Raw genomic sequence first — 27991 nt, 5'->3', positions numbered from 1 at the left:
TAACATGGGCAACACATCTGCTGTGATCTCTTAAAATATCGGATTCCTTGGGAAAAACAATCGCCACGTGTGAAATAGGAGTGAGAACACAAGATACATCCATACGGCGATCTGAGACAAGGGGAGGAACTGAGTAAGATTGGGTGTAGATCATGACTCCCAAGTGACTCGCCCCAGGACACCAAAGTGACAGAAGATTCTTCCTGCCCAAACCAAGCCTGGCTCCTGTGGGCCTGAATGAACACCCACCACCTACCTGCCTCCCTTCACAGGAACATCCCTGTTCTAAAGATGCTTCTACTTACTGATTACATTTCTTTTTTTATATATATATGAAATTTATTGTCAAATTGGTTTCCATACAACACCCAGTGCTCATCCCAACAGGCGCCCTCCTCAATGCCCATCACCCACCCTCCCCACCCTCCCACTCCCCCCCATCAACCCTCAGTTCTCAGATTTTAAGAGTCTCTTACTTTTCACTCTTCACCAGGGATTTTCAGCCTTACCCAAATGAAAGGTGACAGACCCAGAAAACAAGGGTAGGGTCCGTATTTTAAAAGTTTTTCACTTCAAAGGGGTGAATAATTTCCTCCCTGTGAGCTTGTATTTCTAATCTGACCATGAGGGAACTCAATGTGTAGAGCAGCACAATAGAATCTCAATTGCTCCTTTGGCAATCCATCACAAACATCTTTTTTTTGATACCATAAAAATAACGCCATATATATAACATTTATTTACTGTGACCTTGGAAGAACATAAAAAATAGGCAATTTAGGCAAATGGGATTATATAACCATTAAACATTCTAAGCAATGCCTCAGCCCTCAGTGACCTTCATAAACATTCCCTCCCTCTCAGGGCCCACTGGCAGTCACACTGAGGGAGAAGCCCAAAAGTTAGGACAAGACCTAATTCTCTACTTCTCCCTCTTGAATTTCTCTTTAAAAAGCACGGGGATCTTGTCCCCAAGGGCAGTTCTGTGTAAGCAACTAAACTGAATTTTGCAAAGAAAGCAACCTTATCCATTCTGCAGAGAAAGAAGGACACATGCTCAAGACAATATCCGTGCTCCTTTTTTTCTGCTGGGGTTTTCCCAAAATAATTTTCATTCACCTACCATGAATCTCAACCCCATATAAATCCATGACCAACCACCTTTATTTTGGGGAGCACAGCATTCCAACCAGAACCAATGCTGGGCCTAGAGGGAGGGATCCTAAGAGGACACAGGCCTGGTTGGGCTCACAGTGCAGCCCCGGGGGAGACAGATTTGGTATAGAGAGCCTTCTGGTACCTTCGCTCTAACTTTCTTGAAAGGACGAAGGCGGGGCCTAGTGTTCTAGGAGTCAGCACTGAATCCCAGCACACAGTTCTGGGTCCAGGCCTCCGCACCACTGGCCCTCTGTGTGGCCCACAACACCATCCGTCCCACACACAGGGCCTCCCTAGCACTCCACACGGTCATGCCATCACACATCCCACGTGCCACTGGTGACTGGGGCCAACAAGGGCATTGGCTTCGCCATCGCACATGACCTGTGCCGGCAGTTCTCCGGGGACGTGGTGCTCACGGCACGGGACGAGGCGCGGGGACGGGCGGCCGTGCAGCAGCTCCAGGGCGAGGGCCTGAGTCCACGCTTCCACCTGCTGGACGTCAACGACCTGCAGAGCATCCGCGCCCTGCGTGACTTCTGCGCAAGGAGTACGGAGGCCTGGATGTGCTGGTGAACAACGCGGGCATTGCTCTTGCTAGTAAGGACATGGGAAGGCCAGGAGACCTCCCTTAGGGGACCAGCCAGGGTGAGTTTGGAGCTGGTGTCTGAACCGCTGCTGTGGGGCCATAGCTCCGAGGGGATCAAGAATACCCACCCTAGGGAAGAAGATAGACTGGAGGCAGAGGGAGAGAGGACCCTCCAGGAACTGCAAGCCTTTTCAGCCAAAGGACCTTGGCATTGCCATAGATCAGGCTCTCAGGGACTTCACCTGGGTTTTTGCATGTTTCTCTCTTTGAGAATCTCCATGAGTCTTTTGTTTGTTTATTTGTATATTTTGAGAGAGAGAGAGAGAGAGAGCAGGGAGGGGAAGAGAGAGGGAGAGAGAGAATCCCAAGTAGGCTCCACACTGTCAGCACAGAGCCCAATGTGGGGCTTGAACTCAAACTGCAATATCATGATCTGAGCAAAGTCAGACGCTTAACCGACTAAGGCACACGAGTGCCCCTCCATGAATTTTGACTAATTTTGAAATAACACAACAAATCCCACAGGGTCATATGCAGAGATGCCTTGTGCACCCTTACCTTAGCTTTTTGCAATGGTGCCAAATTACAAAGCTAAATAGCATCACTGCGTGAGATAATTCCCTTTGGAACAAAGTGTACACTAACCTACACACTTGAAAATTGACCAGATTGCACATACAACAAAAATGTTACTGTCACTGCATGGAATCTTCTTAGAAGGCTACTACTTACTAACCTACTCTCTTTCTCCCATACCAGCTAATGACCCCGCCCCTTTACATATTCAAGCAGAAGTGACGATGAAAACAAACTTTTTGGTACCCGAGACGTGTGCACAGAACTGCTGCCCCTAATGAGACCCCAAGGTAGGTGTGACGACTTACAGCAGTACTGTTTCTGGAATGATCTGGCCCTGCCTCTCTGACCGCATCTACAGGCCCTGCTCCCTCTCCCTGCTCAGCCACCCCGGCCTCCCTGCTGTGTCCCCACCTGGACAGGTGCCCTTCCCCTCAGGACTCTGTACACACGTGTCCAGCACTCAGCAGTGCCCTCTGTCCCACTGGCCTCTCACAACTGGCTTCTTCTTCTCCTTTATATCTTCATTCCAAACTCTCCTCCCAGAGGCCTTTTTCTGGCTCTGTGTCCTCACGGGTGCACTTCCCTGGGGATTTCTTCCTGGACCCTTCCTTCTCCCTCTCCCTCCCTCTGAGTGATCTTATTCAGGCTAGTGGACTCGTCCCTATCCAAACTTGTTAGGGCCCCCTAAACTCTGTCACCTGCCTAGAACATTGCCAGAGTTCCAGACACGCATAGTTCTCTTCCTGCTTCTCCCTCTCCTCAGGATGTCCTCCTTTCCCTCCTCAAATCCCAGCCCTCCAACCTCCCCCCGCCCCACACCTCTACCTAAAACTCTAACACACATCTAGATAACACTTGTGCTTTCCCAATATAATCCTGGTCACAGACCCCACCATCCACCCTCCATGACAAATGAGGTCACCATGCCCACCTCCTGATTATCACTGACCAGGTCCTAACAGTTGCCCTATGGATTTGCCCCCAACCTTCTCCATCCCAACTCTCCAACAGAGACTCAGCTGTCATTTCTGGCCAATTGTAACCTTCCAAAGAGACGCTACTTCTTCAGTCTTTTCCTTTCTGGTTATTCCCTGTACTTTCTGGGTGCTCATTTACTCCCAAAAGTCTAGGACCAAAGCTCAATCCTGAGCATAGCTTCTAGGGATCTCTGTCGTCAGACCTGCCAAAGTCCAGGCCCATCAGTTCCCCTCACCTTGTTCAATGTTTGCACAAAACAAACTGCTATAATTCCCTGGTTCTAAACCACTTTAATATTTACCTCCACGTTAATATGATGGGAGAACCACCACTCGTTTAGTACACTGAGTAAGTGAGGTGACACTTTTAGAAAGATCAGGGTGTCTGGCCTGAGTGAGCACATGCGTATACAGTTTACTGTCAGTTCTGCCCCCACTGCCTCTTCATTCCTGGAAATTTCTACTACTTCTCCTTCTACCACTGGTTTCACCGGCACCCAAAGGGCAGCTCTCAAATGTCCCCTGACTCCTTTACTCACCATAAGGTTGATGTGGGACGAGTTCCTTGTGCCAGCATCACACTTCCTACACGTATCCCTTAGAAGGCAAAACTCACTTCTGGCCGATTGTTTTCTCACCTACAGAACAGTGTGGGTGCCTGCTGTGTATTTGGTCATGGACCAGAATGAGAAATGAGTGTTCTCCTGCATTTGCTGAGGCAGGCTCTAATCAAACAACTGATCCTGACTCAGAAAAATTAGACTCAGGGACCTAGAAATGCAAGCTGTACTCTCAGTGTAAGAGCAGGGTTTTCTTGACTTTGAAAATAGGAGAGTTCTTCCATTGTTTGGGGGGATGGCAGCCACAGCAGTTCATGTTACCATAACTTTACACCCTTTAGCAAGACTATCTGGGAGAAATCCTAGCTAGCATAACCAAAAGCAAATACTTTCCCACCTCCCACCTACTTTGGAAACCAGGATAGTTTCAAGAACAATCTTGAATGACGTCCACCAGATCTCTCTAGTTCAGAACCTATTCAAAAATGCAATGTCTGCTTCCAATGTCTGCTTTGGGTTTTGGCATGAAAGGACAAACCAAAAGACAGAATCGTGAACCTAAGGTCACAATAGTATATGTTCATTCTTCTTACTTTTTAATCCTTTCTTCAAAAAGAGTTTTACTGAAATAATTTAGCCACAAAAACAAAATACTAAGAATCTACAACACCCAGGTGCCCACCACCAGTCTTAACCAGGCAATCAGTATCAAGGTCATGTAAACCCTTTCCCACATTCTATATCATTTCCCTCCCCTGCCCCGCAAATTCCTATTCCTGAATGAGAAGGATACTCTCTTTAAAAGGATAAGCTGTTGTTCCTCTTTATTGTCTTTATCTATGGTTTTATTTCAAAAAGATATTAAGATATAAACATCTCTAAGGAATTGAGCAAACTGGAAATCTGAACATTGTTGTTCATCAGATATTAGCTTAAAGTACTAGGCGGAAATACAGTCTTGTTAACGCTGCACTTATCAAGGAAACCTTAAAAAAGGTGTTCTCAACCTTCATTTGAAAAGGTACTGCTTTGCAATATCCTTAGTCTGAAACGCCACTAGAGGAATTTGCTTGGAAAATTACAATAGTAAACGTAACTCACTCACACACACCCTCTGACATATTGGTTCTAGAAAGGATAGGTGGCTGGGCATTCTAGATGTGATGTACTGGGCATCTTATATATGGTGCCCATTAATAACATGGAGGAATAATGAATCTCAAGGTCACGAGCACAGCTGGTTGCAGACTGAGGTCATGGGACATCCAAACTAGTGGTTCTTCCCACTACTCAAGGTCCTCAAATCATTTTTACTTGATCCCCCTCTCCAAATGAAGCCTTACCTGGTAGGTTTAGAGAAACAACATAAGGACTCTGCTTGATTGGGCCTATGTCTTCCTCGTCTCAGGGCCCCAGGTACCTCAGGGAAAACCACAGGAGGCACATTTAAAACCCTGAGGTGTTTTGTGAAAACCCCCTATCAGTCCAGAGACTTAACAACTGGTCCTCTTGGTATTAGAAAACATGAATCTTCCAGGGAATGTGATGAATGTGAAATCATCAAAGGTCACAAGAACCAGCTTGAACTTACAGACTCTGAATAGCCTTGAGAATCAAGTAATGCACTTGAAATTTGTGACTCCCAATGAGATGATGTCTAAAATACCCTGCGTTGTGTAGATCACTGTGGCTCTGCTTGAGGACAGTGAGGTTTGGAGAGTAGGAGACAGTGAGAGATTTCCTAACAATAGATCCCTGGTCACATACAGAGTAATGGTCTGGATAAACTGTAAGCCCAACACACACCCCGGCCCCACCAGCACAAGAGTCCTTTCTTACCTGGGTAATGTGCTTTTCGTAGTGACTGTGACAGGGCAACTGTCACACTACCTCACGCACAGTGTCACATACTTAGAGTCACACATACAGTCTCTGTCTCACGCACACTCCCATTCACATACATATCACACACTGACGTGAACTCACACACCCTTAGCACAAGGACACTGGGATGGTCCATACACTTCTTAGTATATAGGCTGCGTGCATTCCGAAATGACACTGAAAGCCATGAGTCCACGCTGACGACAAAAATGTTTGGATCAGAGTCTTTGCTGTATAAACTCCACAAGTGCTTCCCATTCCTTCTCATGTGATTCCTGTCCTGAGCTGTCAGACCAGAAGCATCTACCATCTCTCCCAGTTCTAGGCGAAGCCCCCTGACAGCCACCCTGCCCGCTTGGGGATGTGTTCAGTGCATGGGACAGGCCTGAGGAAGAGGGTTTGGTTGCAGCATCTACTACCAGGAATTTACCTACAAAACCTTTTACTCCCCATCATGCTTACAGGTAAGCATTTTCACAGCTGATACTAGACTTCCTGAGATAGAAAGTAGAGAATAGGAAAGAGGTCATCACTTCATTACAAACAGCCTACAGAACGTTAGTAGAGTTTTCCATTTACTATCTATACTAAAGGTACTTAAGAAACTGGCTCTGCACCCTAGGGAGTAAATGTAGCAGTCTTTCTACTATAGCAGTTACCCAATGTTGGTTCCTCTACTTCTGTCTTATTTCACACACTTCTGTTTTTGAAACTTCAAATCGTTAATATATGTTACTTTTGTTGTGAAAGAGGCAAATGATTTTTGAAAATGAAATAAACTAGTGAGAAGTAATAAAATCGGAGAGCTGCTTACTAAAACATCTAACTTTTCTAAAAATATTGTTTAATGTTTATTTATTTTTGAGAGAGAGAGAGCTGTCAGCATAGAGCCAACGCGGGGCTCGAACTCACAAACCACAAGATCATGACCTGAACCAAGATCAAGGGTCAGACATTTAACTGACTGAGTCACCCAGGTGCCCCTAAGTTCCATTAATCTTAGCTTAGTATGTTGTAGATGGAAGGAAGTATGGAGTAACTGACTCCTTTCTCAAAGGTATTCATCTTAGAAACCTGTTACATTAATAAGACAGTTTCTGCAATTCATTTTAATTGTCTCTAAACACCACCAATGAGAATCACAGGGTCATGCATTATCTCTTACACTGAACTTGTATGGCACTGACATTCCTTAGTGGGATGGAGCTCAGAGTTAAGTGACCATGACTGTCTTTCCCGGATATTTACATAAAATAGGGATAGTTTCCTAATTTATTGAAGCTCTTACTGTTCGTAAATTCTCATAATCTTTCTATTAGGCTAAAGATACTCATGTAGATGGAAAAATAGTAAACTATTTATACATGTCAATGTAAGTTCACTTTTATGAATAATAAATATATTTTTGAAAAAGAATTAGAACTGTGAGATTGCTTTACACTTCTAACCACTTTACTGAGATACAATTCACATATCATACACTTTACCCGTTTCAGGTATGCAATTCAGTGGAATTTAGTATATGGACAGACTTGTGGAACAATCACTTCTTTAAGATTAGCATACTGTCATCACCCCAAGGAGAACCTGTGCCCTTAGCACCAGCCCTCTTTTCCCACAATCCCACTGCCTGAAGCACCTCTAATCTATTATCTGTCTGATCATCTACTTCTCTGGACATCCCATATATAGAGAATCATATAATGAGTAGTCTTTTGTGACTGGCCACTTTCTTTTGGGTAATGTTATCAAGATTCATCCATGTTATAGCATTTCTTTTTTATACTATCTTTTTAACATGTGACTGTTCCATTGCCCCTTCCCATAACTATATTGCCTGGTGTTTTCTCACTGCTCCCAAGTTGATGAAATTCCAACATAGAGAAAATACCACACACCTTAGCCCACTGAGGTGATTTCTTTTTACCTGGTTTTATCAGAGGGACAGCCCACAAAACACATGCAGTCTGTTCTTCTTCAAAAGGTCATCACTAAAATGATCAGATGTTTGTTGGTTAGTAGACACTTGTTCATAGAGCACTGGCCATGGGACCATAAGATGTTAAGATGGTTCCAAAGGGGACCTGTGAAGAAAAGTGGCTCTCTACTCATGATTGCAGTGAGCACCGACTTACCTTCTGATAGCACGTTCCTGTAGAAGTCACTTTCTTTTCTTTATGGGACATCTGGGCACTGCACACCCCATTAGATCATTTCTCTGACATCCTCTGAGACATTATGAGTCTTGCAAGGTTCAATATTGGATTGTGTCCTTCATTTATATAGGAAGACTACATTCACACTCCTAGCAAACTGGTAACTGTCTCCCAAATGGGCAAATCTAAGGGATTTTGGTATTCATCATTCTTACACATGCGATTCTACATGACCATTTGTGTTGTATTTTAGGCAGAGTGGCCACTGTGTCTAGTATAATGAGCTTCATAGTTCTTAACAACTGCAGCTCAGAACTTCAGCAGAAGTTCAGAAGTGAGACTATCACAGAGGAGGAGCTGGTGGGGCTCATGAACAAGTTTCTGGAAGACACAAAGAGCGGGGTACACAGGAAGGAAGGCTGCCCTGATATGAAAGTACTCACATATGGAGTGTCAAAGATGGGTATCACTGTCCTGTCCAGAATCCATGCCAGGAAACTGAGTGAGCAGAGGAGGGGAAACAGGATCCTTCTGAATGCCTGCTGCCCTAGGTGGGTGAGAACAGACATGGGTAGACCTACAGCCATTAAAAGCCCAGAAGAAGGAGCAGAGACCCCCATCTACTTGGCCCTTTTGCCCTCAGATGCTAAGGGGCCTGACGGGGAGTTTGTAATGGAGAAGAACATTGAACAATGGGGACTCCCCCCCGCCCCAGTTCCCTCCATGGGTCCCATTATGATACTTCCATGATATGAACAAAAGGACTACACTGTTAACAATGTTCATATCAGAGGAAGTAGAAGGAGGAGGAGGAGGAAAAGGAGGAGGAGGAAGAACCACTGTCCATATTGAGTACTTAAATTGAATTGGTTACTAATTCTGGGAAGTCTTTTGTGATTTCTTCTGTGATATATGAGAAGAAAAAGTGGAATTAATGCCAACCAACAATGAATGAATATCATAGATGAATAAACAATTATAAGTAAATGTCCATGTGTGCAGATTGTTTCTTGCCAACCTGCCCCAAAGTCTAACAGACCCTAAGTTAGGTCAAGAGCAGGGACAGTTTCACTCAGGTGTTGGTAAACATTAGTGAAAGAGCCACATAATGAATATTTTTGCCTTTGCAAGCCAGTGGTCTCTAATCAAATCTGCTTTTGTAGCTTGAAAGTCACCAGAGACAATATATAAACCCATGAATAGGGCTAGATTTCCCTAACTAGCATACTTTATCAGCCTCTACTACAAAATAGACATCGTTGTGGTCTCTTTAAATAGCAAACTCACTGGGGAAAAAAAAACACAATTGCAAGGTGTGAAATGGGAGTGGGCACTAGAGGCATATCCATGAGACAACCTGAGACAAGGAGGAAAAGTGAATAAGGATTGGTATCAATGGATATGAAAGAATTACTGTCAACTCTCAAGGTGAATGCGCTATTCATGTAAGGAGAAACGGTCAAGTCTGTAACATTAACATGGTCCAGCAAAATCTCTACAGAAGGTGAAGGATAGTAACACACTCATCACTACTGAGGCTAGTTTGGAGGATACATGGGTGTCCACAGTCCTATTCTTTCCACTTCTCTCTTTGAAAGCTTTCAAAACAAACATCTGGAAATGAAAAGATCCTGGCTCTGCCACCTACGGGTTGACCTTGAGCAAAATCCTGCATGTTGCTGTATGTCAGTCTCCTCAAGTGTACAATTCGGGGGAAGTCTTAGGATTTCCATGAAGAGTAAAGGAACTAATACACGTGAACAGGCTGAAAACAAGGGCGGTGCAAAGTGCCCTCCATAGGCGTCCCCGGACTGGGACCTGACACATCCAGGGCCCTGAGGGGAGCTTCTTACTGCCACACACCCAGCCTGGCTCCCTAGGGGCCTCCGTGAATGCCCACCACCTCCCACCCCTCACAGAAGCATCCAGATTGTTCAGACTCCCTCCTCTCATGATTATTTTTTAGTCTTCACCAGGGGTTTTTAGGCTGACAGAAATGAGAACAGATAGGCCCTGCAAAGCAAAGGCACGGTTTTGTTTTTTTTTCTTTAAGTTTATTTATTTGGAGAGAGAACATGAGCAGGGGAGGGCAGATAGAAGGGGGAGAGAGAGAATCCCAAGCAGGCTCCTTACTATCATCACAGATTCTGAGGCACAGCACGATCTCACAAGTCATGAGACCAATACCTGAGCCAAAATCAAGAGTTGGACGCTCAACTGACTGAGCCACCAAGGCGCCCCATGGGGTAAGGTTTCTATTTGGAAAGAGGTTTCCTGTGGGGCGCCTAGGAGGCTCAGTCGTTAGAGCATGGGACTCTTGATCTCAAGGTTGGTAGTTGGAACCCCACGTTTGGTATAGACATTACTTAAAAACAGCCTTTTAAAGAATAAAATGAAATAAAAAATATAAGTGAGGTTTCCTTTAACGTTTTCTCTTCAACAAGGCTGTTAATTTCCTCCCTGTTAGCTTGTGTTTCTAAAATGAACCTTGAGGAGTATCACTATCAAGGACAAGACATATCACGTCTACTGCTAGTTTAGAAATATATCCCAGCATCACAGGTCTGTGTTCCTCAATACTTTAAAAATAACACCTAATTACATATAATACTTATTAACTGTGACCTTAAAGAAAACAAAAAAGCAAGCACTACAGGCAAACGGGATTGTGTAACCATTAAATTAAACATTGCAATCATTGCCTTGGCCCACATGAACTTCATAAACATTGCCTCATCTGGGGGCACACTGGGACTCACACTGAGGGAGGAGCCCTGCCCACACCCCAGTCTCAGCACAGGACCTAATTCTGTTTCTCACCCTTGAGATTCTCCTAAGAAAGCAAGGAGATCTGTATGCTCAATACCGGTTTTGTTGTATGAACAATTTCACTGTATCTTAGAAGGCAACCATTCCCATTCTGCAGATGAAAGGCATATTCCCAAGATGATTGCTCTCTTTTTCTCCTATAGAGGTTCTCCCAAAATTGTTCCCTCAAAAGCTATGAAACTTTAGCATCCTTTTAATCAATCACCCACAACCTTTGTTTTGGGAAGCACGTCAGTACTCCTCAAAGCACTGCTTGGCTCAGAGGAGGGATCCTAAGAGGATAGAATCCTAGTTGGGCTCAGAGTGCAGCCCCAGGAAGGACATATCTGGAATAGCGTCATTAGGGAACCTCCTGGAACGTCTGGTCCCTGCTTTCATGGAGGAACGGAGGCAGCGCCTGGGCTCTAGGAATCACAGCACTGGATCCCAGAACACAGTTCTACTGGCATCTCTGACTGTGGCCAGGCCTCCGCACCACTAGCCCTCCGTGTGGCCCACAGCACCATCAGCTCCACACACAGGACCTCGCTAGCCCTCCACACAGCCATGTGTTCAGACACCGTGTGGCACTGGTGACCAGGGCCAACAAGGCATTGGCTTCTCCATCACGTACAACGTGTGCCTGCAGTTCTCGGGCAACATGATGTTCATAGTGCTGGATGAGGCGTGGGGACAGTCGGCTGTGCGGCAGCTCCGGGCCAAGGGCCTGAGCCCCTGCTTCCACCTGCTGGACATCAAGGACCTGCAGAGCATCTGCGCCCTGCATGACTTCCTGCCGAAGGAGTACAGGGACCTCACGTGTTGGTCAACAACTAGAGCATCATTTTCGAAGGTATCATCTTCGAGGTTAAGAACACTGGAGCTCTTAGGCCAGGAAACCTCTCTTAGGGGACTACCCAGAAGCGGTTGGGGTGGGTGTCTGAAGAGCTGCTGTGGGGCCTACAGCTCTGAGGGGTTCTAGAACGGCCTTCCTAGGGAAAGAGGTCAGATCAGACGTGCAGGGAGGACAGAAACTTCCAGGAGTTGCAAGCCTTTCCAGCCAGAGGACCTTGACATTGCCATGGATCAGACTCTCAGGGACTTTACCCAGGTTTTTGAAAGATTCTCTCTGTTGGACTTTGTGCATCTCTATGAATTTTTAACTTATTTTGAAATACACAAAAAATGCCAAAGAGTCATATGTAGAAATGCCATTGTGCCCTCTTATCTTTGCTGCTTGCAATGGGTGCCAAATAACAAAGCTACACAACATCAACCAGCCAGATAATACAAGTTGGGACAAACTGTTCACCTGTCTACACATTACTGAGAACTGACCAGATTGCACATACAACAAAAAATTTTAAGGTGACTGGGGAAATCTTCTCAGATGGCTACTTCTTATTAACCTGTTCTCCTTCTCCCCTACCAGCTAATGATCACACACCCTTACATATTCAAGCAGAAGTGACATGGAAAACAAACTTCTTTGGTACCTGAGACATGTGCACAGAACTGCTGCCTCTAATGAAACCCTAAAGTAGGTGTGACGACTTACAGCGGTACTGTTTCTGGAATGATCTGGCCCTGCCTCTCTGACCGCATCTACAGACCCTCTCCCTGCTCAGCCGCCCCGGCCTCCCTGCTGTATCCCCACCTGGACAGGTGCCCTTCCCCTCAGGACTCTGTACACACGTGTCCAGCACTCAGCAGTGCCCTCTGTCCCACTGGCCTCTCACAACTGGCTTCTTCTTCTCCTTTATATCTTCATTCCAAACTCTCCTCCCAGAGGCCTTTTTCTGGCTCTGTGTCCTCACAGGTGCACTTCCCTGGGGATTTCTTCCTGGACCCTTCCTTCTCCCTCTCCCTCCTTCTGAGTGGTCTTATTCAGGCTAGTGGACTCGTCCCTATCCAAACTTGTTTAGAGCCTCCTAAAATCCTTCACCTGCCTAGAACATTCCCAGAGCTCCAAACACATAGTTCTCTTCCCGCCTCTCCCTTTCCTCGGGATGTCCTCCCTTCCCTTCTCAAATTGCAGCCCTCCAGTCCCCTACACATACCCCCATCTAAACATCTAAAACATGTCCAGATGATACTTGTACTTTCCTAGTATCATCCTGGTCACAGACCCCACCATCCACTCACTATGACAAATGAGCTCACTATGCCCACCTCCTGATTATCACTGACCAGATCCTAACAGTTGTCCTTTGGGTTTGTCCCCACCTTCTCCATTCCAGCTCTTCAAAAGAGACTCGGCTGTCATTTCTGAACCATTGCAACCCTTCCTAAGAGACTCTGCTTCTTCAGTCATTTCCTTTCTGGTTATTCTCTATACTCTTCGAGTGCTCACTTACTCCCAACAGTCTTTTAAGAATGAAGTGACCTCTAAGGGAGTTGTAATAGCCTTTGCAGCATGATATTTTACCATTACCATCCTTTAAATAGGAGCCATCAGGAAACCATAAAAAATCTGCATTGGTTAGAGGAGTTTCCTGTAAATTGTCATGGGGAGTCAAAAGGTAACTTGTCAGTTGCTGGCAACGCCAAATCCTTGGAGTCCAAATACAGTTCTCATTTCAAGATCTCATGCATTAAGTTTCTGACCTGAGTCTGGGTTAACTGCACTGGTTTCCCTGGAGACCTTATGTCTCTTTATGGCCCAAGTTTTAACAGGTAGATGCGATCTTCCTGTGAAGACGGTCGAGAAGGTGAACAGAGAAGCAAATCATCTACATGCTGAGACAAAGGAGAGCCTGCAGAAAACTTACTATCATCCAAATCAGCCTCTAACCGTTGTGTCAAAACAGAAAGGACTCTCTGTGTAGCCCTGGGACATTACTGTCCCTGTGCATTGCCATTCTTCCCAAGTGAAGGCGAAAAGAGACTGGCTGTCCTTATCAACTAGAATCATAAAAACTGTACTGCATAGGGCTATTACAGTGAAAAATTTGCCTTCAGCGGCAATGGATGTCAGTACGTTTGTTCGTGGGTTGGGACAAATAGGGTGCTGAGGTTAACAATGTTATTGGTTGCTCTGGGGTTTTGGACAAACCTCCATCCTCAGCGGTTAGGGTTTTTTGGTTGTTTGTTTTTTCTGTTTTTTACAGGTAAAACAGGTCTGTTACAATGACTTGTGCAGGGGATGAGACTCTTGAGCCTTGTAATCTATTATGGGCTTGATGCCTTGAAGGACTTCTCTATTTGTAGGGTGTTGATTAATTTAGGGGAGAGGTTTTGAGGGACCTATGTGAATCTTGATGGGATGTACACTGTGGATTCTGCCCATATGGGTTGATGGTTTTACCCATAAGAGGATGATAGCTGATCCAATAGGAATAGATTAACAGCACCCTCAGACTCAGCTATAGTGCCCTCAGAGAACCCGCATAGGAAAGGTGCCCAAGGGTCACTTATTTTCCCTTGTTGGTGATTTTGGTTACGACTGTCAAATTCTAGAATCCCTTCCCTTTTCTGGGAGTAATTCTGGTATGATACGTTTCCAACAAAACTGAGTGCAAGAAATGGATAGGGGCAGGGGAACTAAGAAGAAAAGGGTGTGTATCTGTGCAAGGGGTGAGACGCAAAGGAAAAGGTTCAGAGACAGGGACCTGTTAAAGTTTATTAGAGATCCCTCTATTTCAATTGTTTTAGTACTCCAGGCGGTGGAGCTGCTTTATAGCAGCGGGGTTAAGCAATGAGAGTGTAGATCCTGTGCCAATAAGGATAGAGAGAGATTCATTCCCAATCTGGAGATGCTTTGCCCAAGCTGATGAAGAGGGAAGATTGGGAAGAGCCCTTATAGTTCCTCAGAGCCCCACCACTGGGAATCAGGAGGACATGGGAAAAGTTGGCTAGTGGGCTAAGGTGCATGAAGTGCTTCCATGTGTTACAGTCTCTTTCCCAAAGTCCTGATACCTTGCAACAGTAGCAGAAATTACACTTCCGGTTCTGTTTTGGGGCCTTCATTGGCTGCACATTAAAAATTTCAGTAGGTCCTTCCTATAGGTGATTCATCTAGGGTGACCCCAAGCTGGTTTTCCAGGTCTGTTAAATCTGCAGTGGCCATAGTTTCCCATGCTATCCTGGTCCTTTTGACTAAAAGGGAAAGATCCCAAATCAGCCCAGTGAGAAACACAGACTGAAATGCTACCCAGGTGGACTCACATCTAAAGGAAGACCAGAAGTTTTCTTTAAAGACATTTTTGAGTTGACTGTAATTATTATGAACAGATTCATCAGGCCTTTGTATACAACCCTGAATTTTGTTCCAATCAACAGGCTTAGGAAAAGCCACTGTCCTTGCTCAGTGGACATTTCCAGCGAGTATCGTAGCAGAAGTTCAGGGTCTGTTCTTTATATCCTGTTCAAGATGTTCCTGCTGAGCTAGTCTCATCCAATGTTTTGCCTGGCCCTCACCAACAAGCATGTGACCAATTGAGAAACGTGGTTGGTAACGTTTGGCTAATTACGTTAAATTATTCAGCAAACCTATGGGTGTTCTCAGTGACTTTAGGAAACTCTTTGACTCTGAATTCAGCCTTAGTCCAGGGAATATAAGAAATGTGGGGTCTATTTAGATCTTTAGAAGACTTAACTTGAAAGGGGCAGGTTTGAGTAGGTTCAGGAGAGGAGGAAGCAGAAGGAGCTTCAAATGAAAAGGAAAGTTCAGCAAAAGGATCAGAATGAGAGGGCCCAGAGAAAGAGGAAGGTGCAGAGACAGAGGAAGATGGCTGCCTCCTGTCTGTAAACGAAGAAGGTAGAGAGGAGGGAAAGAGGCCTCAGAAGCCATGTTGTTTAAAAAAATGTTTTAAGTTTATTTATATATTTGGGGGGGGGGGGCGGTCAGAGAGAGAATCCCAAGCTGGCTCCACACTGTCAGCACAGAGCCTGACTCTGAGCTTGACCTCCCAACGGTGAGATCGTGACCTGAGCCAAAACCAAGAGTCGGATGCTTAACCGATTGAGCCACCCAGGTGCCCCATCATTTTGCCTCTTTCAATTGTGTGCCTCAATGAATTTAGAAACAGTACTTTCCAAAGGGGCAAACAGAATCCAAACACATCTGCAAGAGTCAAGGTACCATTTAAATTTTTTTTTTAAGATTATTTATTCTTGAGAGACAGAGAGAGACAGAGCATGAGCAGGGGAGGGGCAGAGAGAGAGGAGGAGACACAGAATCCGAAGCAGACTCCAGGCTCCGAGCTGTCTGCACAGAGCCCAATGCGGGGCTCGAACTCACGAACCGCAAGATCATGACCTGAGCCGAAGCTGGACGCTTAACCAACTGAGCCACCCAGGTGCCCCAAGGTACCATTTAAAATAGACATCTCATTCTTTTTTTGTTTTGATTTTATCTTCTTTCAAGAAGAAACAGTTTTTTAACTTAATTTTGAGTAAACCAAGTTTGGAGATATTGAAAGTCCCCCATTATGGCCACTGAAGTTTCTGAAAGTTTGTAACAAAAAACCTCACTAAAAATGGAATCAGGAGGTGTCTGCAGGGAAAGTTCTCATGCCCTACCACTCCTACTCAATTGCAGGCTCAACTGCAGACTCAACAAGAAGAGACGAACTTGACCTTAGAAGGATTTGACCTTGCCCATGGATACTACTCTACTATACCAGCCAGAAATAGAGACACTTTCCTTTTCCCCCCAGGCAACACTCAGCCACTGAAAAGCCACTGCACTTCAGACACCCAATTTATGCCAAGGGACTTTTAATTTATAAAAGCCTTCCCAACTTCCCCCTTTCTTCTTAAAAAAGCATACCTGTCCTTTGTTCCCTGGACTTGTCTACAGGTTTTGCTGCAGCTTGATTTTCCTGACTTGCAGTTCTCTTTACTCTTGAATGTATGCATCTGTTACTGGTAAATTAACTGGCAGTTTTACTTTTAAGGTTAACAAGTCCTGAAATGCTTTTGTTTAAGGCGGTCCATTTAGTTAGGAATGTGCCTACAGAATAACCATAGATTTTAAACATAAAATGAGCCATAGTCCCAAAGGGGAGGGGTGTCACGAAGCATTTTCTTGCAGGGGATCCCATTTTCTTTAGCAGTTTTCCGGGAACAACCTAGTTCCAGAATGACTCAGACCAGAGGCCAGCAGGTTCCAAGAGGAATAGTCCAGTACCAAACAGAACTCGGACCCAAGGCTAGTGCATTTCCAACTGGCACAGTTCTAACTGCAACAGTCCAATCCCAAAAAGAATTTAGACAGAAGGCCTATGCAGCTCCAAATGGTACCATTCCAACAGGAACAGTTCAATCCCAAAGCAGAATAGGACCGAAGACCAATGCAGTTCAAACTGGTACTTTTCCAACAGGAGCAGTCCAATCCCAGAAGGAATTAGACCAAACGAGAAAGGAGTTCCGTTAGGAACAGTTTGATTCTGAGAAGGAATCAGAGGCCAAATGAATACTCTCAGAGATCTAAAAAAAGAAAGAAAGAAATCACAGACAAAAAGCATGGAGCTGGAAGTCCAGGAGAAAAGCTTACCCTCAAACCCTATGGTTGGTGAGAAAGCAGTGAGCCCAAACACCTCCATGGATACCACACCTGCTTGCCCACCAGAGTAAGAGGCCTTGGGGATCTTCCCTGGATCCCCACGTGTGTCACCGAGGAACGTCAGTTGTAAAAATGTAACCTGCCAGTTATTTTACCAGCAAAGTTGGGTTTCTTCGGGAATAAAGGGAATTGCAATCTGGGAAAGCCAAGCTGTGGCAAAACTATAGGCAAGTCCAGGGAACAAAGGACAGGTACATTTTTAAGGAGAAAAGGGGTAAGTCGGGAGGGCTGTTTTAAACTAAAAGCCCAATGGAGTAAACTGGGACGTAGAAGCGTAGTGCTTTTCATTGGCTGGGCTGCTGCTCCAGGGATTTAAAACAGGCATATTTTACTCTGTCTGGACTAGTACAGTTGTGTTCATGTGCAAGGGCAGCTCCCTTGATCAAGTCTCTCTCTCTTCTTCTTGGGACTGCAGTTGACTGGGAGTGGTAGGGCATGAGTTGCTCCCGCTGCCGGCTTCCTGACTGCATTTAGTGAGGTTTCCCATTACTGATTTTCCACAAAAGATAAAGATTGGTGGATTGGAATTGAGCACATGCAGGTACATCTTACTGTCAGTCCTGCCCCCTTTCCCTGTCCTGTCTGAAAAAGTTCTACTATTTCTACCAGTACTGAGTTCACTGAGTTCACCTCAAACAAAGGGCAGCTCTCAAATCTCCCCTGACTCCTTTACTCACCACAACATTGATGTGGGACAAGTTCTTTGTGCCATCACCACACATCCTACACATATCCCCCTTAGAAGGCAAAAATCACTTCTGGCTGATTGTTTTCTCACTTACTGAATAGCGTCATCGCCTGCTGTGTATTTGGTCGTGGACCTGAATGAGGAATGAGTGTTCTTCTGCATTTGCTGAGGCAGGCTCTAATCAAATATTGATCTTGCCTAAGGAAAACTAGACTCAGGGACATGGAAATGCAAGCTATATTCTCAGCAGAAGAGCAGGGTTTTCTTGCCTTTGGAAATAGCAGAGTTCTTCCATTATTTGGGGGGATGGCAGCCACAGTGGTTCATGTTATCAGGACATTACCCTCTTCCGGGAGACTATCTGAGAGAAGTCCTAGCTAGGGCAGCCAAAGGAAATACTGTCCGTCCTCCCCCATACTTCAGAACCTTACATACAAAAAACAATCTTGAATGTTTTGTACCAGATCTCTGTGGGGGCAGAACACATCCAAAAAGTCAATGTTAACCTTGTTGTTTACCTTGGAAGGAGAATATCAGAGTAGGATGACCTTATGGATAGGATACCAAAGGATAATAGATGTGGATTTCTTCTTCTTACTTTTTTTAAAAAAATGTAAAAAATGTAAAAAAAAAACAAAACTTTTTTTTAAAAAATGTAAATTTCTTTCTTTTTAAAAGAAATTTCTTCTTACTTTTTTATTTATTTTGAGAGAGAGAGAGAGAGAGAGAGCAAGGGAAGGACAGAGAGAGGGAGATAGAATCCCAAGCAAGTTTTGCAATGTCAGCCCAGATCTAATGTGGGGCTGAAACTGATGAATCGTGAGATCGTGACCTGAACCGAAATCAAGATTTGGACGCTTAACCGGCTGAGCCACCCAGGTGCCCAACTTCTCCTTACTTTTTAATGCTTTCTGTAAAAACAGTGTTTCTGAAATAATCTAGCCACAGAAGATATAAGAATCTACAGCGGCCAGGAGCCCACCCCCTATCTTAACCCATCAATCAATGTCAGGGCCATGGAAACCCCTTTCCACATTCCATGTCTTTTCCCTCTCATTTCCCCAGAATTCCTCTTCCTGACTTTGGAGAATATTCTCTTTAGTGCTCATTAGCTGTTATTCTTCTTTTTTCTCATTAAATTATAATATGCATTTATTTCCAAAATATATTATGGAATGACTATTCTGAGGAATCAAGCACACCTGTGAAATCTGAACACTCTTGTTCATCAAACAGTAGCTGTAAAAGTTCTAGGAGCAAAACAGTCTTGTTAAGGCACACACACTATGTAAACCTTAAAGAAGGTGTTATCAACCTTGATTTGAGGTACTGCTTTTCAATGTCCAATAGTCTGGAAAATCACTAGGGGAATCAGCTGGCAGGGGGGAATTACCACAGTAAAGGCACCTCCCTCACACACCCACACTCTGACATATTATAGTTCTAGAAAGGTGGGGTGTATGGACATTACTACATTTGATGTGCTAGGCATTTTATATATTGTCCCCATCAAGAACATGAAGGAAAAACAGATCTCAAGGTCCCATGCACAGCCTGATGTAGACCAAGTTCATGTAGCTTCCAGCCTAATGGTTCTTCTCACTACTCAGGGTCCTCAAATCTTTTATGCTGAGGATCCTGTTCCTCAAGTGATTTCTTGCCCAGTAAGGCTAGAGGGACAGCCGATAAAGAAACTCACCTTGACTGGGGCCAATGGCTTCCCACCACAGAGCCCCTTGATACTGTGAAAATAACACCTATTTATATATAACACATTAACTGTAACCTTAAACAGAACCAAAAAGTAGGGATTTCAGGAAAAAGGGGCTAATGTAACCATTAAATCAAACATTCCCAACAATTTGTTGGCCACAGTGAGCTTCATAAACATTCCCTCCCACCCAGGACACACTGAAAATCACAGAGGGAGGAGCCCTGTCCACACCCCCATCACAGCACAGGACCTAATTCTCTGTTCCTCACTATTGAGATTCTCCGAAAAAGTAAAGGGACTGTGTCCACAGAGGCAGTTCCCCTGTGCAAGCAACTTCACTGCATCTTGGAAGAAAGCAACCTTTCCCATTCTGCAGAGGAAGAAGGACACATTCCCAAGACAATATCTGTACTCCTTCTTTACTTTTGAGGGTTTCCGAAAATAATTTTAACTAGCCTACCATGAATCAGTAGCCCCCTATTAACCCCAGGGCCAACCACCTTAGTTTGGGGAGCACATCAGTTGACCTCAAGCCATTGCTTGGCTCAGAGGTAGCATCCTAAGAGGACACAGTCCTGGTTGGGCTCAGGGTACAGCCCCAGTAGGTATGGATTTGATACAGCTTCATTAAACTACTGGAACTCTGGCCCCTCCTTTCATGGAGGGATGGGGGTGGGGCTTCGGCTCTAGGAGCCACAGCGCTGGAACCAAGAACATAGTTCTACTGGCGTCTCTGACTGTGGCCAGGCCTCCGCACCACTAGCCCTCGGCGTGGCCCACAGCACCATCGGCTCCACACACAGGGCCTCCCTAGCAATCCACACAGTCATGTCGTCACACATCCGTGTAGCGCTGGTGACCGGGGCCAACAAGGGCATCGGCTTCGCCACCGTGCGCAACCTGTGCCGGCAGTTCTTCGGGGACGTGGTGCTCACGGCACGGGACGAGGCGCGGGGACGGGCGGCCGTGCAGCAGCTCCAGGCCGAAGGCCTGAGTCCGCGCTTCCACCTGCTGGACGTCGACGACCTGCAGAGCATCCGCGTCCTGCGTGATTTCCTGCGCAAGGAGTATGGGGGCCTGGACGTGCTGGTCAACAACGCGGGCATTGCCCTCGATAGTAAGAACGTGGGAACTCTTAGGCCAGGAGACCTCCCTTAGGGGACCAGCCAGGGTGGGTTTGGGGCTGGTGTCTAAACCGCTGCTCTGGGGTCCAGAGCTCTGAGGGGATCTAGAACGGCCTCCCTAGGGAAGAAGATGGACTGGAGACACAGGGAGAGCAGGACCTTCCAGCAGTTGCAAGCATTTCCAGCCACAGGACCTTGGCATTGTCATAGATTAGTCTCTCAGGGATGTCACCCAGGTTTTTGCAAGTGTCTTTTTTGACTGGATCTGAGTCATTTGGTAAAGATTTAACCTATTTTGCAATGAACAACAACAAATTTAAACAAGGATACACAGAAATACCATTGTGCATCCTTCCTTTAGCCTCCCCACATGGTGCCCACTTACAAAGCTGCACAGCATCAACCAGCCAGATAATTCACACCCAGACAGTGGTGTTACCTAACACAGAAATTGCTGAAAATTCACCAGTTTGCACAGAAAAAAAGTTATTGTCACTTCATGGAATATTTTCACAAGGCTACTACTTACTAACCTATTCTCCTTCTCCCCTACAAGATGGTGACCCCACCCCCTTACATATTCAAGCACAAGTGACATTGAGAACAAACTTCTTTGGTACTCGAGACATGTGCACAGAACTGCTGCCTCTAATGAAACCACAAGGTAGGTGTGACAACTTACAGTGGTACTGTTTCTGGAATGATCTGGCCCCCAACTCTCTGACCTCATCTACAGGCCCTGCTCCCTCTCCCTGCTGTGTCCCCACCTGCACAGGTGACCTTCTCTTCAGGACTCTGTACACACGTGTCCAGCAGTGATCAGTGTCTTCTGTCCTGCTGGCCTTTCACAACTGGCTCTTTCTTCTCCTTCACATCTTCATCTCAAACTCTCCTCACAGAGGCCTTTTCTGCACTGTGTGCCCCTCACAGGTGCACTTACCTGGGGATTCCTTCCTGGACCCTTTCTTCTCCCTTTCCCTCCCTCTGAGGATTTAATTCAGGCTAGTAGAATTTTCACTATCCAAACATGTCAGGCTCCCCTAAAATCTATCGCCTGCCTAGGACATTCCCTAGAACATTGTCTTCCTGTCTCTCCTACTCCTCAGGATGCCCTCCCTTCCCTCCTCAAATCTGACCCTTCCTGCCCCTCACCCTCACCCCCATCTAAATATCTAAAACATGTCCAGATAACACTTGTGCTTTCCCAATATCATCCTGGTCACGGACCATTCCATCCACCCACCATGAAAAATGAGGTCACCATGCCCACCTCCTGATTGTCAGTGACCAGGTCCTACAGTTGTCCTATAGATTTTGTCCCCCAAGCTATCTGCATCCCAACTCTCCTCCAACAGAGACTCAGCTGTCGTTTCTGGACAATTGAAACCTTCCTAGAGACACTGTTTTTTCTCTTTTCCTTTATGGTTATTCTCTCTACTCCCTGAGTGCTCACTTACTCCCAAAAGTCCTTCAGGATCAAAGGCAGCCTAAGCACAACTCGTAGGGATCCGTCTTGTCAGACCTGCCAAAGTCCAGGCCCATCAACCTCCCTTCACCTTGGTCATTGTTTGCACAAAACAAACTGCCACAATTCCTTGGTTGTTAACTACTGAAATATTTACCCCCACGTTAATGTGATGGGGGAACCACCACCCATTCAGTACACTGACTAAATAAGCCGACACTTTTAGAAAGATTAGGGTGTCTGGCTTGAATGAGTACGTGCGTGTACAGTTTACTCTTAGTTCTGTCCCCATTCCCTCTTCATTCCTGGAAACTTCCATCACTTCTTCTACCACTGGCTTCTCTGGCACCCAAAGGGCAGCTCTAAAATGTCCCATGAGTCCTTTACTCACCACAACGTGGATGTGGGATGAGTTCTGTGTGCCAGCATCACATCCACCACCTTAAAGGCAAAAATCACCCTTGTGGCTGATTGTTTTCTCACTGACTGCAGAGTGTCACTGCCTGCTGTGTATTGGCCTCAGACCAGAATGAGGAATGAGTGTTCTTCTGCATTTGCTAAGGCAGGCTCTAATCAAATATTGATCTTGCCTCAGGAAAACTAGAGTCATGGCCATGAAAATGCAAGCTATATTCTCAGTGTAAGACCAGGGTTCCCTTGCCTTTGGAAATAAGAGAGTTCTTCCATTATTTGAGGGGATGGCAGCCACAGTGGTTCATGTTATCAGAACATTACCCTCTTTGGGGAGACTATCTGGGAGAAGTCCTAGCTAGGGCAGCCAAAGGAAATGCTGTCCCTCCTCCCCCATACTTCAGAAACCAGGATACAAAGAACAATCTCCAATGACACCCACCAGGTCTCTGCGGGTCAGAACACATGCAAAAGGCCAACATGTGCTCTGTTTTGAGGTGTGTAAGGACAAACCAAAAGACACAATTGTGACTTTAGGGATATTGAGAGATAGTACCTACTGATTCTTCTTATTTTTTTTAATCAACTAAACCAATACTCAACAAATTGAACCACCCCTGCACCCCTCTCCTTATATTTTTTTAAGTGTATTTATTTATTTTGAGAGCGAGAGTGCCAGTGGGGAGGGGCAAAGAGAGTAGAAGAGAGAATCCAAGCAAGCCCCATGCTTTCACTGCAGGGCCCAAAGAGGCCTTGAACTCATGAACCATGAGATCATGACCTGAGCAAAATCAAGAGTCAGACGCTTACCCAACTGGGCCACTCAGGCACTGCAATTCTTCTATTTTAATTCTTTCTTCAATAACAGCTGTAGTTAATATTTTAGGCAGAAAACGAAGATAAGAATTTACAACAACCAGGTGCCCATCACCAATCAGTCTAAAGCATGTAATTAGTGTCAAAGTCATATAAATCCCTTCCCACATTCCATATCTTTTCATTCGCATTCCTATTCCTGAATTTGAAAGATATTCTCTTTAAAAGGATAAGCTGTTGTTATTCTTTTTCTCATAAATTACACTTATTTCAAAAAGCTATTAAGACAGAAAGCACTCTAAGGAATTGAACAAACATTGAAAATATGAGCACTCTTTTCATCAGACATAAACTTAAAATAGTAGGTAGAAATATGATCTTATTAAGGCTACTGTAACCAAGGAAACCTTACAGAAGTTGTTCTCAACCTTCCTTTGAGAAAGTACTGCTTTGCAATATCCTGTAGTCTGAAAAACCACTAGAGGAATTTGGTGGGAAGATTATAATAGTAAACATAACTCAGTCACACACACACTCTGACATATTGGTTCTAGAAAGGATAGGTGGCTGGACATTTCTAGGTGTGATGTGCTAGGCATTTTATATATGGTCCCCATTAAGAACTTGGAGGAATAATGGATTTCAAGGTCACAAGCACAGCTGGCTGAAGACCGAGGTCATGCGACATCCAAACTAGTGGTTCTTCCCACTACTCCAGGTCCTCAAATCATTTTCCCTACATCTCGCTTCTTCAGATGAAGCCTTACCCAGTAAGGCAAGGGAAACAGAAAATAAAAGGACTCTGCTCTATTGGGCCAATGCCTTCCTTATCGCAAGACCCCCAGGTACCTCAGGGAAAACCACAGGAGGCACATTTCAAAACTTGAAGTGTTTTCTGAAAAACCCTTATCAGTCAAGACACTAAAGAACTGGTCCTCTTGATATTAGAAAACATGGATCCTTCAGGGAATGTGACAAATGTTAAATCATCAAAGGTCATGAGACCAGCTTGGACTTACAGATTCTGAATAGCCTTGAGAGTCAAATGCTGCCCTTGAAGTTTGTGACCCCAGATGAGATGACGTCTAAAATAGCTTGTGTTGTGGAGATCACTGTGGCTGTGCTTTAGGACACTGAAGTTTGGAGAGGGAGAGATGTTCCTAAATAGATCCCTGGCCACATACAGAGTAATGGCCTGGATAGACTATAAGCCTGAGACGCACGCCAGCCCCACCAGAACAAGAGTCCTTTCGTATCTGGGTGACATGCTTTCACGCTGACTGTGACGGGGCAATTCCTTCACACGCTACCTCATACAGGTCACACACTTGCAGTCACACATCCAGTCTCTTTCGCACACACTCACATGCAGACATACGACACACTCAAGTGCACTCACACACCCTTATCACAAGGTCTTATGGATGGTCCATAAACTTCTTTTCTTTTAAGTTTACTTACTTATATTTGACAGAGAGGGCACGAGTGAGGGAGGGGCAGAGAGCGAGAACGGGCATCCCAAGCAGGCTCCAAACTGTCAGCACAGAGCCCAACGCGGGGCTCCAACCCACGAACCGTGAGATCATGACCTGAGTTGAAATCAAGAAGCAGTCGCTTAACTGACTAAGCCATCCAGGCGCCCCACCCTTAAACTTCGTAGCGCACGGGCTGCGTGCATTCCAGCTCAGAGTCCTCAAAACGATACATGAAAGCCATGAGTCTACTCTGGAGACCAAATGTTTGGATCAGACACTTGGCCGTATAAACTCCATAAGTACTTCCTATTCCTGCACTTGTGTTTCCTGTCCTGAGCTGTCACACCAGAAGGGTCTACCAACTCACCCAGCTCTCAGGTGAAGCCCGCTGACAGCCAGCCTGCCACTTGCAGATGTGGTCAGTGCAGGGGACAGGCCTGGGTTGAGGGAATGGTTGCAGCATCTACTATAAGGAATTTACCTACAAAACCTTTTACTCCCTGTCAGACTCCCTGAAATACACAGGTAAGCATTTTCACAGGTGATTCTAGACTTCCTGAAATAGACAATACAGAATAGACAAGAGGGCATCACTTCATTATACATTATACACAGCCTGCAGAAAGTTAGTAGAGTTTCTCCATCTAGTGTCTATAGTAAAGGTACATAAGAAAATGGCTCCAAGCCCCTGTGAGTAAATGTTGCTGTCTTTCTGGTATACCAGTTACCCAGGGTGGGTTCCTTGGCCCCGTCTTATTTCATAAAATTCTGTGTTTTGCGATTTTGAAACATTAATGTGTATTATTTTTATTTTGAGACAGGCAGATGATATTTTTAAAAGAAAATAAATCTAATTAGTTAAGTAATCAAACATGAGAAGTGCTTACTAAACCATTTAACACATAAGTTCCGTTAAAGTGACACTTAACATGTTTTAGATGAAAGGAAGGACTGGAATAACTGACCCCTTTCTAAAAGGTGTTTATGTTAGAAAACTGTTACATTAATAAGGTACTTTCTAGAAATCATTTTAATTATCTCTAAACACCACCAATGAGAGTCACAGGGTCATGCATTATCTCTCCCACTGAACTTGTATGGCACTGACATTCCTTAGTGGGATGGAGCTCAGAGTTAAGTGACCATGACTGTCTTTCCCGGATATTTACATAAAATAGGGATAGTTTCCTAATTTATTGAAGCTCTTATTGTTTGTAAATTCTCATAATCTTTCTATTAGGCTAAAGATACTCATGTAGATGGAAAAATAGTAAACTATTTATACATGTCAATGTAAGTTCACATTTATGAATAATATTTTTGAAAAAGAATTAGTGAGAACTATGTGATTAACACTTTTAACCACTTTACTGAGATAAAATTCACACATCATACACTTCACCCATCTCAGGTATGCAATTCAGTGGAGTTTAGTAAATGGACAGAGGTGTGGAGCAATCACCGCTTCAAGATTAGCACACTGTCATCACCCCAAGGAGAACCTGGACCCTTAACATCAGCCCTCTGGTCCTGCATTCCCACTGCCCTAAGCAACCTCCAATCTATTTTCTGCCTGAACATTTACTTTTCTGGACATCCCACATATAGAGAATCATATAATGAATAGTCTTTTGTGACTGGCCACTTTCTTTTGGGTAATGTTATCAAGATTCATCCATGTTGTAGCATTTCTTTTTATACTATCTTTTTAACATGTGACTGTTCTGTTGCCCCTCTCCATGACCTTATTGCCTGGTGTGTTCTCACTGCTCCTGAGTTGATGAAATCCCAACATAGAGAAAATAGCACGCACCTTACCCCACTGAGGAGATTTGTTTTTACCTGGTTATAGCAGAAAGACAGCCCACAAAACCTATGCAGTTGCTCTCCTTCAAAAGGTCATCAATAAACTGATCAGTTGTTTGTTGGTTGATAGACACTCATTCATAGAGCACTGGCCATGGGACCATAAGATGTTAAGATGGTCCCAAAGGGGACCTGTGAAGAAAAGTGTCTCTCTACTCATGATTGCAGTGAGCACCTACTTACCTTCTGGAGCACGTTCCTGTATAAGGGGCTGTCTTTTCCTTATGGGACATCTAGGCACTGCACTCCCCATTAGATCATTTCTCTGACGTCCTCTGAGACATTATGAGTGTTACAAGGTTCAAGACTGTATTGTGTCCTTCACTTATATAGGAAGACTACAATCACACTCCTAGCAAACTGGTAATTGTCTCCCAAATAGACAAATCCAAGGGATTGTGGTATTCATCATTATTGTGCATGCCATTCTATGTAACTACTTGTGTTGTATTTTAGGCAGAGTGGTCAATGTGTCTAGCATAATGAGCTTAGTAGCTCTTAAGAACTGCAGCCCAGGAATGCAGCAGAAGTTCAGAAGTGAGACTATCACAGAGGAGGAGCTGTTGGAACTCATGAACAAGTTTGTGGAAGACACAAAGAACAGGGTACACATAAAGGAGGGCTGGCCTGATATGAGGGCACTCACATATGGAGTGTCAAAGATTGGTGTCACGGTCCTGTCCAGAATCCATGCCAGGAAACTGAGTGAGCAGAGGAGGGGAGACAGGATCCTCCTGAATGCCTGCTGCCCTGGGTGGGTGAAAACAGCCATGGGTGGACCGAAAGCCATTAAAAGCCCAGAAGAAGGAGCAGAGACTCCTGTCTACTTGGCCCTTTTGCCCCCGGATGCCAAGGAGCCTCACGGGGAGTTTGTTATGGAGAAGAAAGTTGAACAATGGGGACCCCCCTCTCAGTTCCCTTCATGGGTCCCGTTATGATACAGTCATGATTTGACCACGAGATTCCACTATCAGCAATGTCCTTGTCAAAGAAAAGAAAGAAAGAACCTTTATTTGTATCAAGTACTCACCTTGAATTAGCTACTATTTCTGTGAAGTCTTCTGTGATTTCTTCTGTGATATATGAGAAGGAAAAGTGGACTTAATGACAATAGTGAATGAACATCATAGATGAATAAACAGTTATAAGTAAA

At 44.9% G+C, this 27991-nt stretch overlaps 1 protein-coding gene and 1 pseudogene across 1 annotated transcript; both read left to right on the top strand.

Moving 5' to 3' along the window:
* The first annotated feature begins 4 nt into the window (after window positions 1-4).
* LOC109249660 (carbonyl reductase [NADPH] 1-like) lies at window positions 5-8719 on the top strand (annotated as a pseudogene).
* An 11666-nt stretch (window positions 8720-20385) lies between these two features.
* Window positions 20386-27991, top strand: LOC109249758 (carbonyl reductase [NADPH] 1-like). The gene is made up of 3 exons (XM_019420284.2): window positions 20386-20798; window positions 21362-21469; window positions 27295-27991. Exons 1-3 carry the CDS (start codon window positions 20510-20512, stop codon window positions 27774-27776), a joined length of 879 nt encoding a protein of 292 aa, XP_019275829.1. The 5' UTR covers window positions 20386-20509; the 3' UTR covers window positions 27777-27991.

This window comes from Panthera pardus, unplaced genomic scaffold, assembly GCF_024362965.1.
Source record: "Panthera pardus isolate Hobbes unplaced genomic scaffold, ASM2436296v1 HiC_scaffold_16, whole genome shotgun sequence".
Taxonomy (NCBI): domain Eukaryota; kingdom Metazoa; phylum Chordata; class Mammalia; order Carnivora; family Felidae; genus Panthera; species Panthera pardus.
This window is presented reverse-complemented; position numbering and strand designations above follow the sequence as displayed.

What these genes read in the sequence shown, in the direction of transcription:
- LOC109249758 (XM_019420284.2), top strand. Translation starts at nt 20,510, where the DNA reads ATGTCGTCACACATCCGTGTAGCGCTGGTGACCGGGGCCAACAAGGGC. An exon ending in CGCGGGCATTGCCCTCGATA is followed by an intron (nt 20,799 to 21,361) that starts GTAAGAACGTGG and finishes CTCCCCTACAAG; the next exon opens with ATGGTGACCCCACCCCCTTA. An exon ending in GCCTCTAATGAAACCACAAG is followed by an intron (nt 21,470 to 27,294) that starts GTAGGTGTGACA and finishes GTTGTATTTTAG; the next exon opens with GCAGAGTGGTCAATGTGTCT.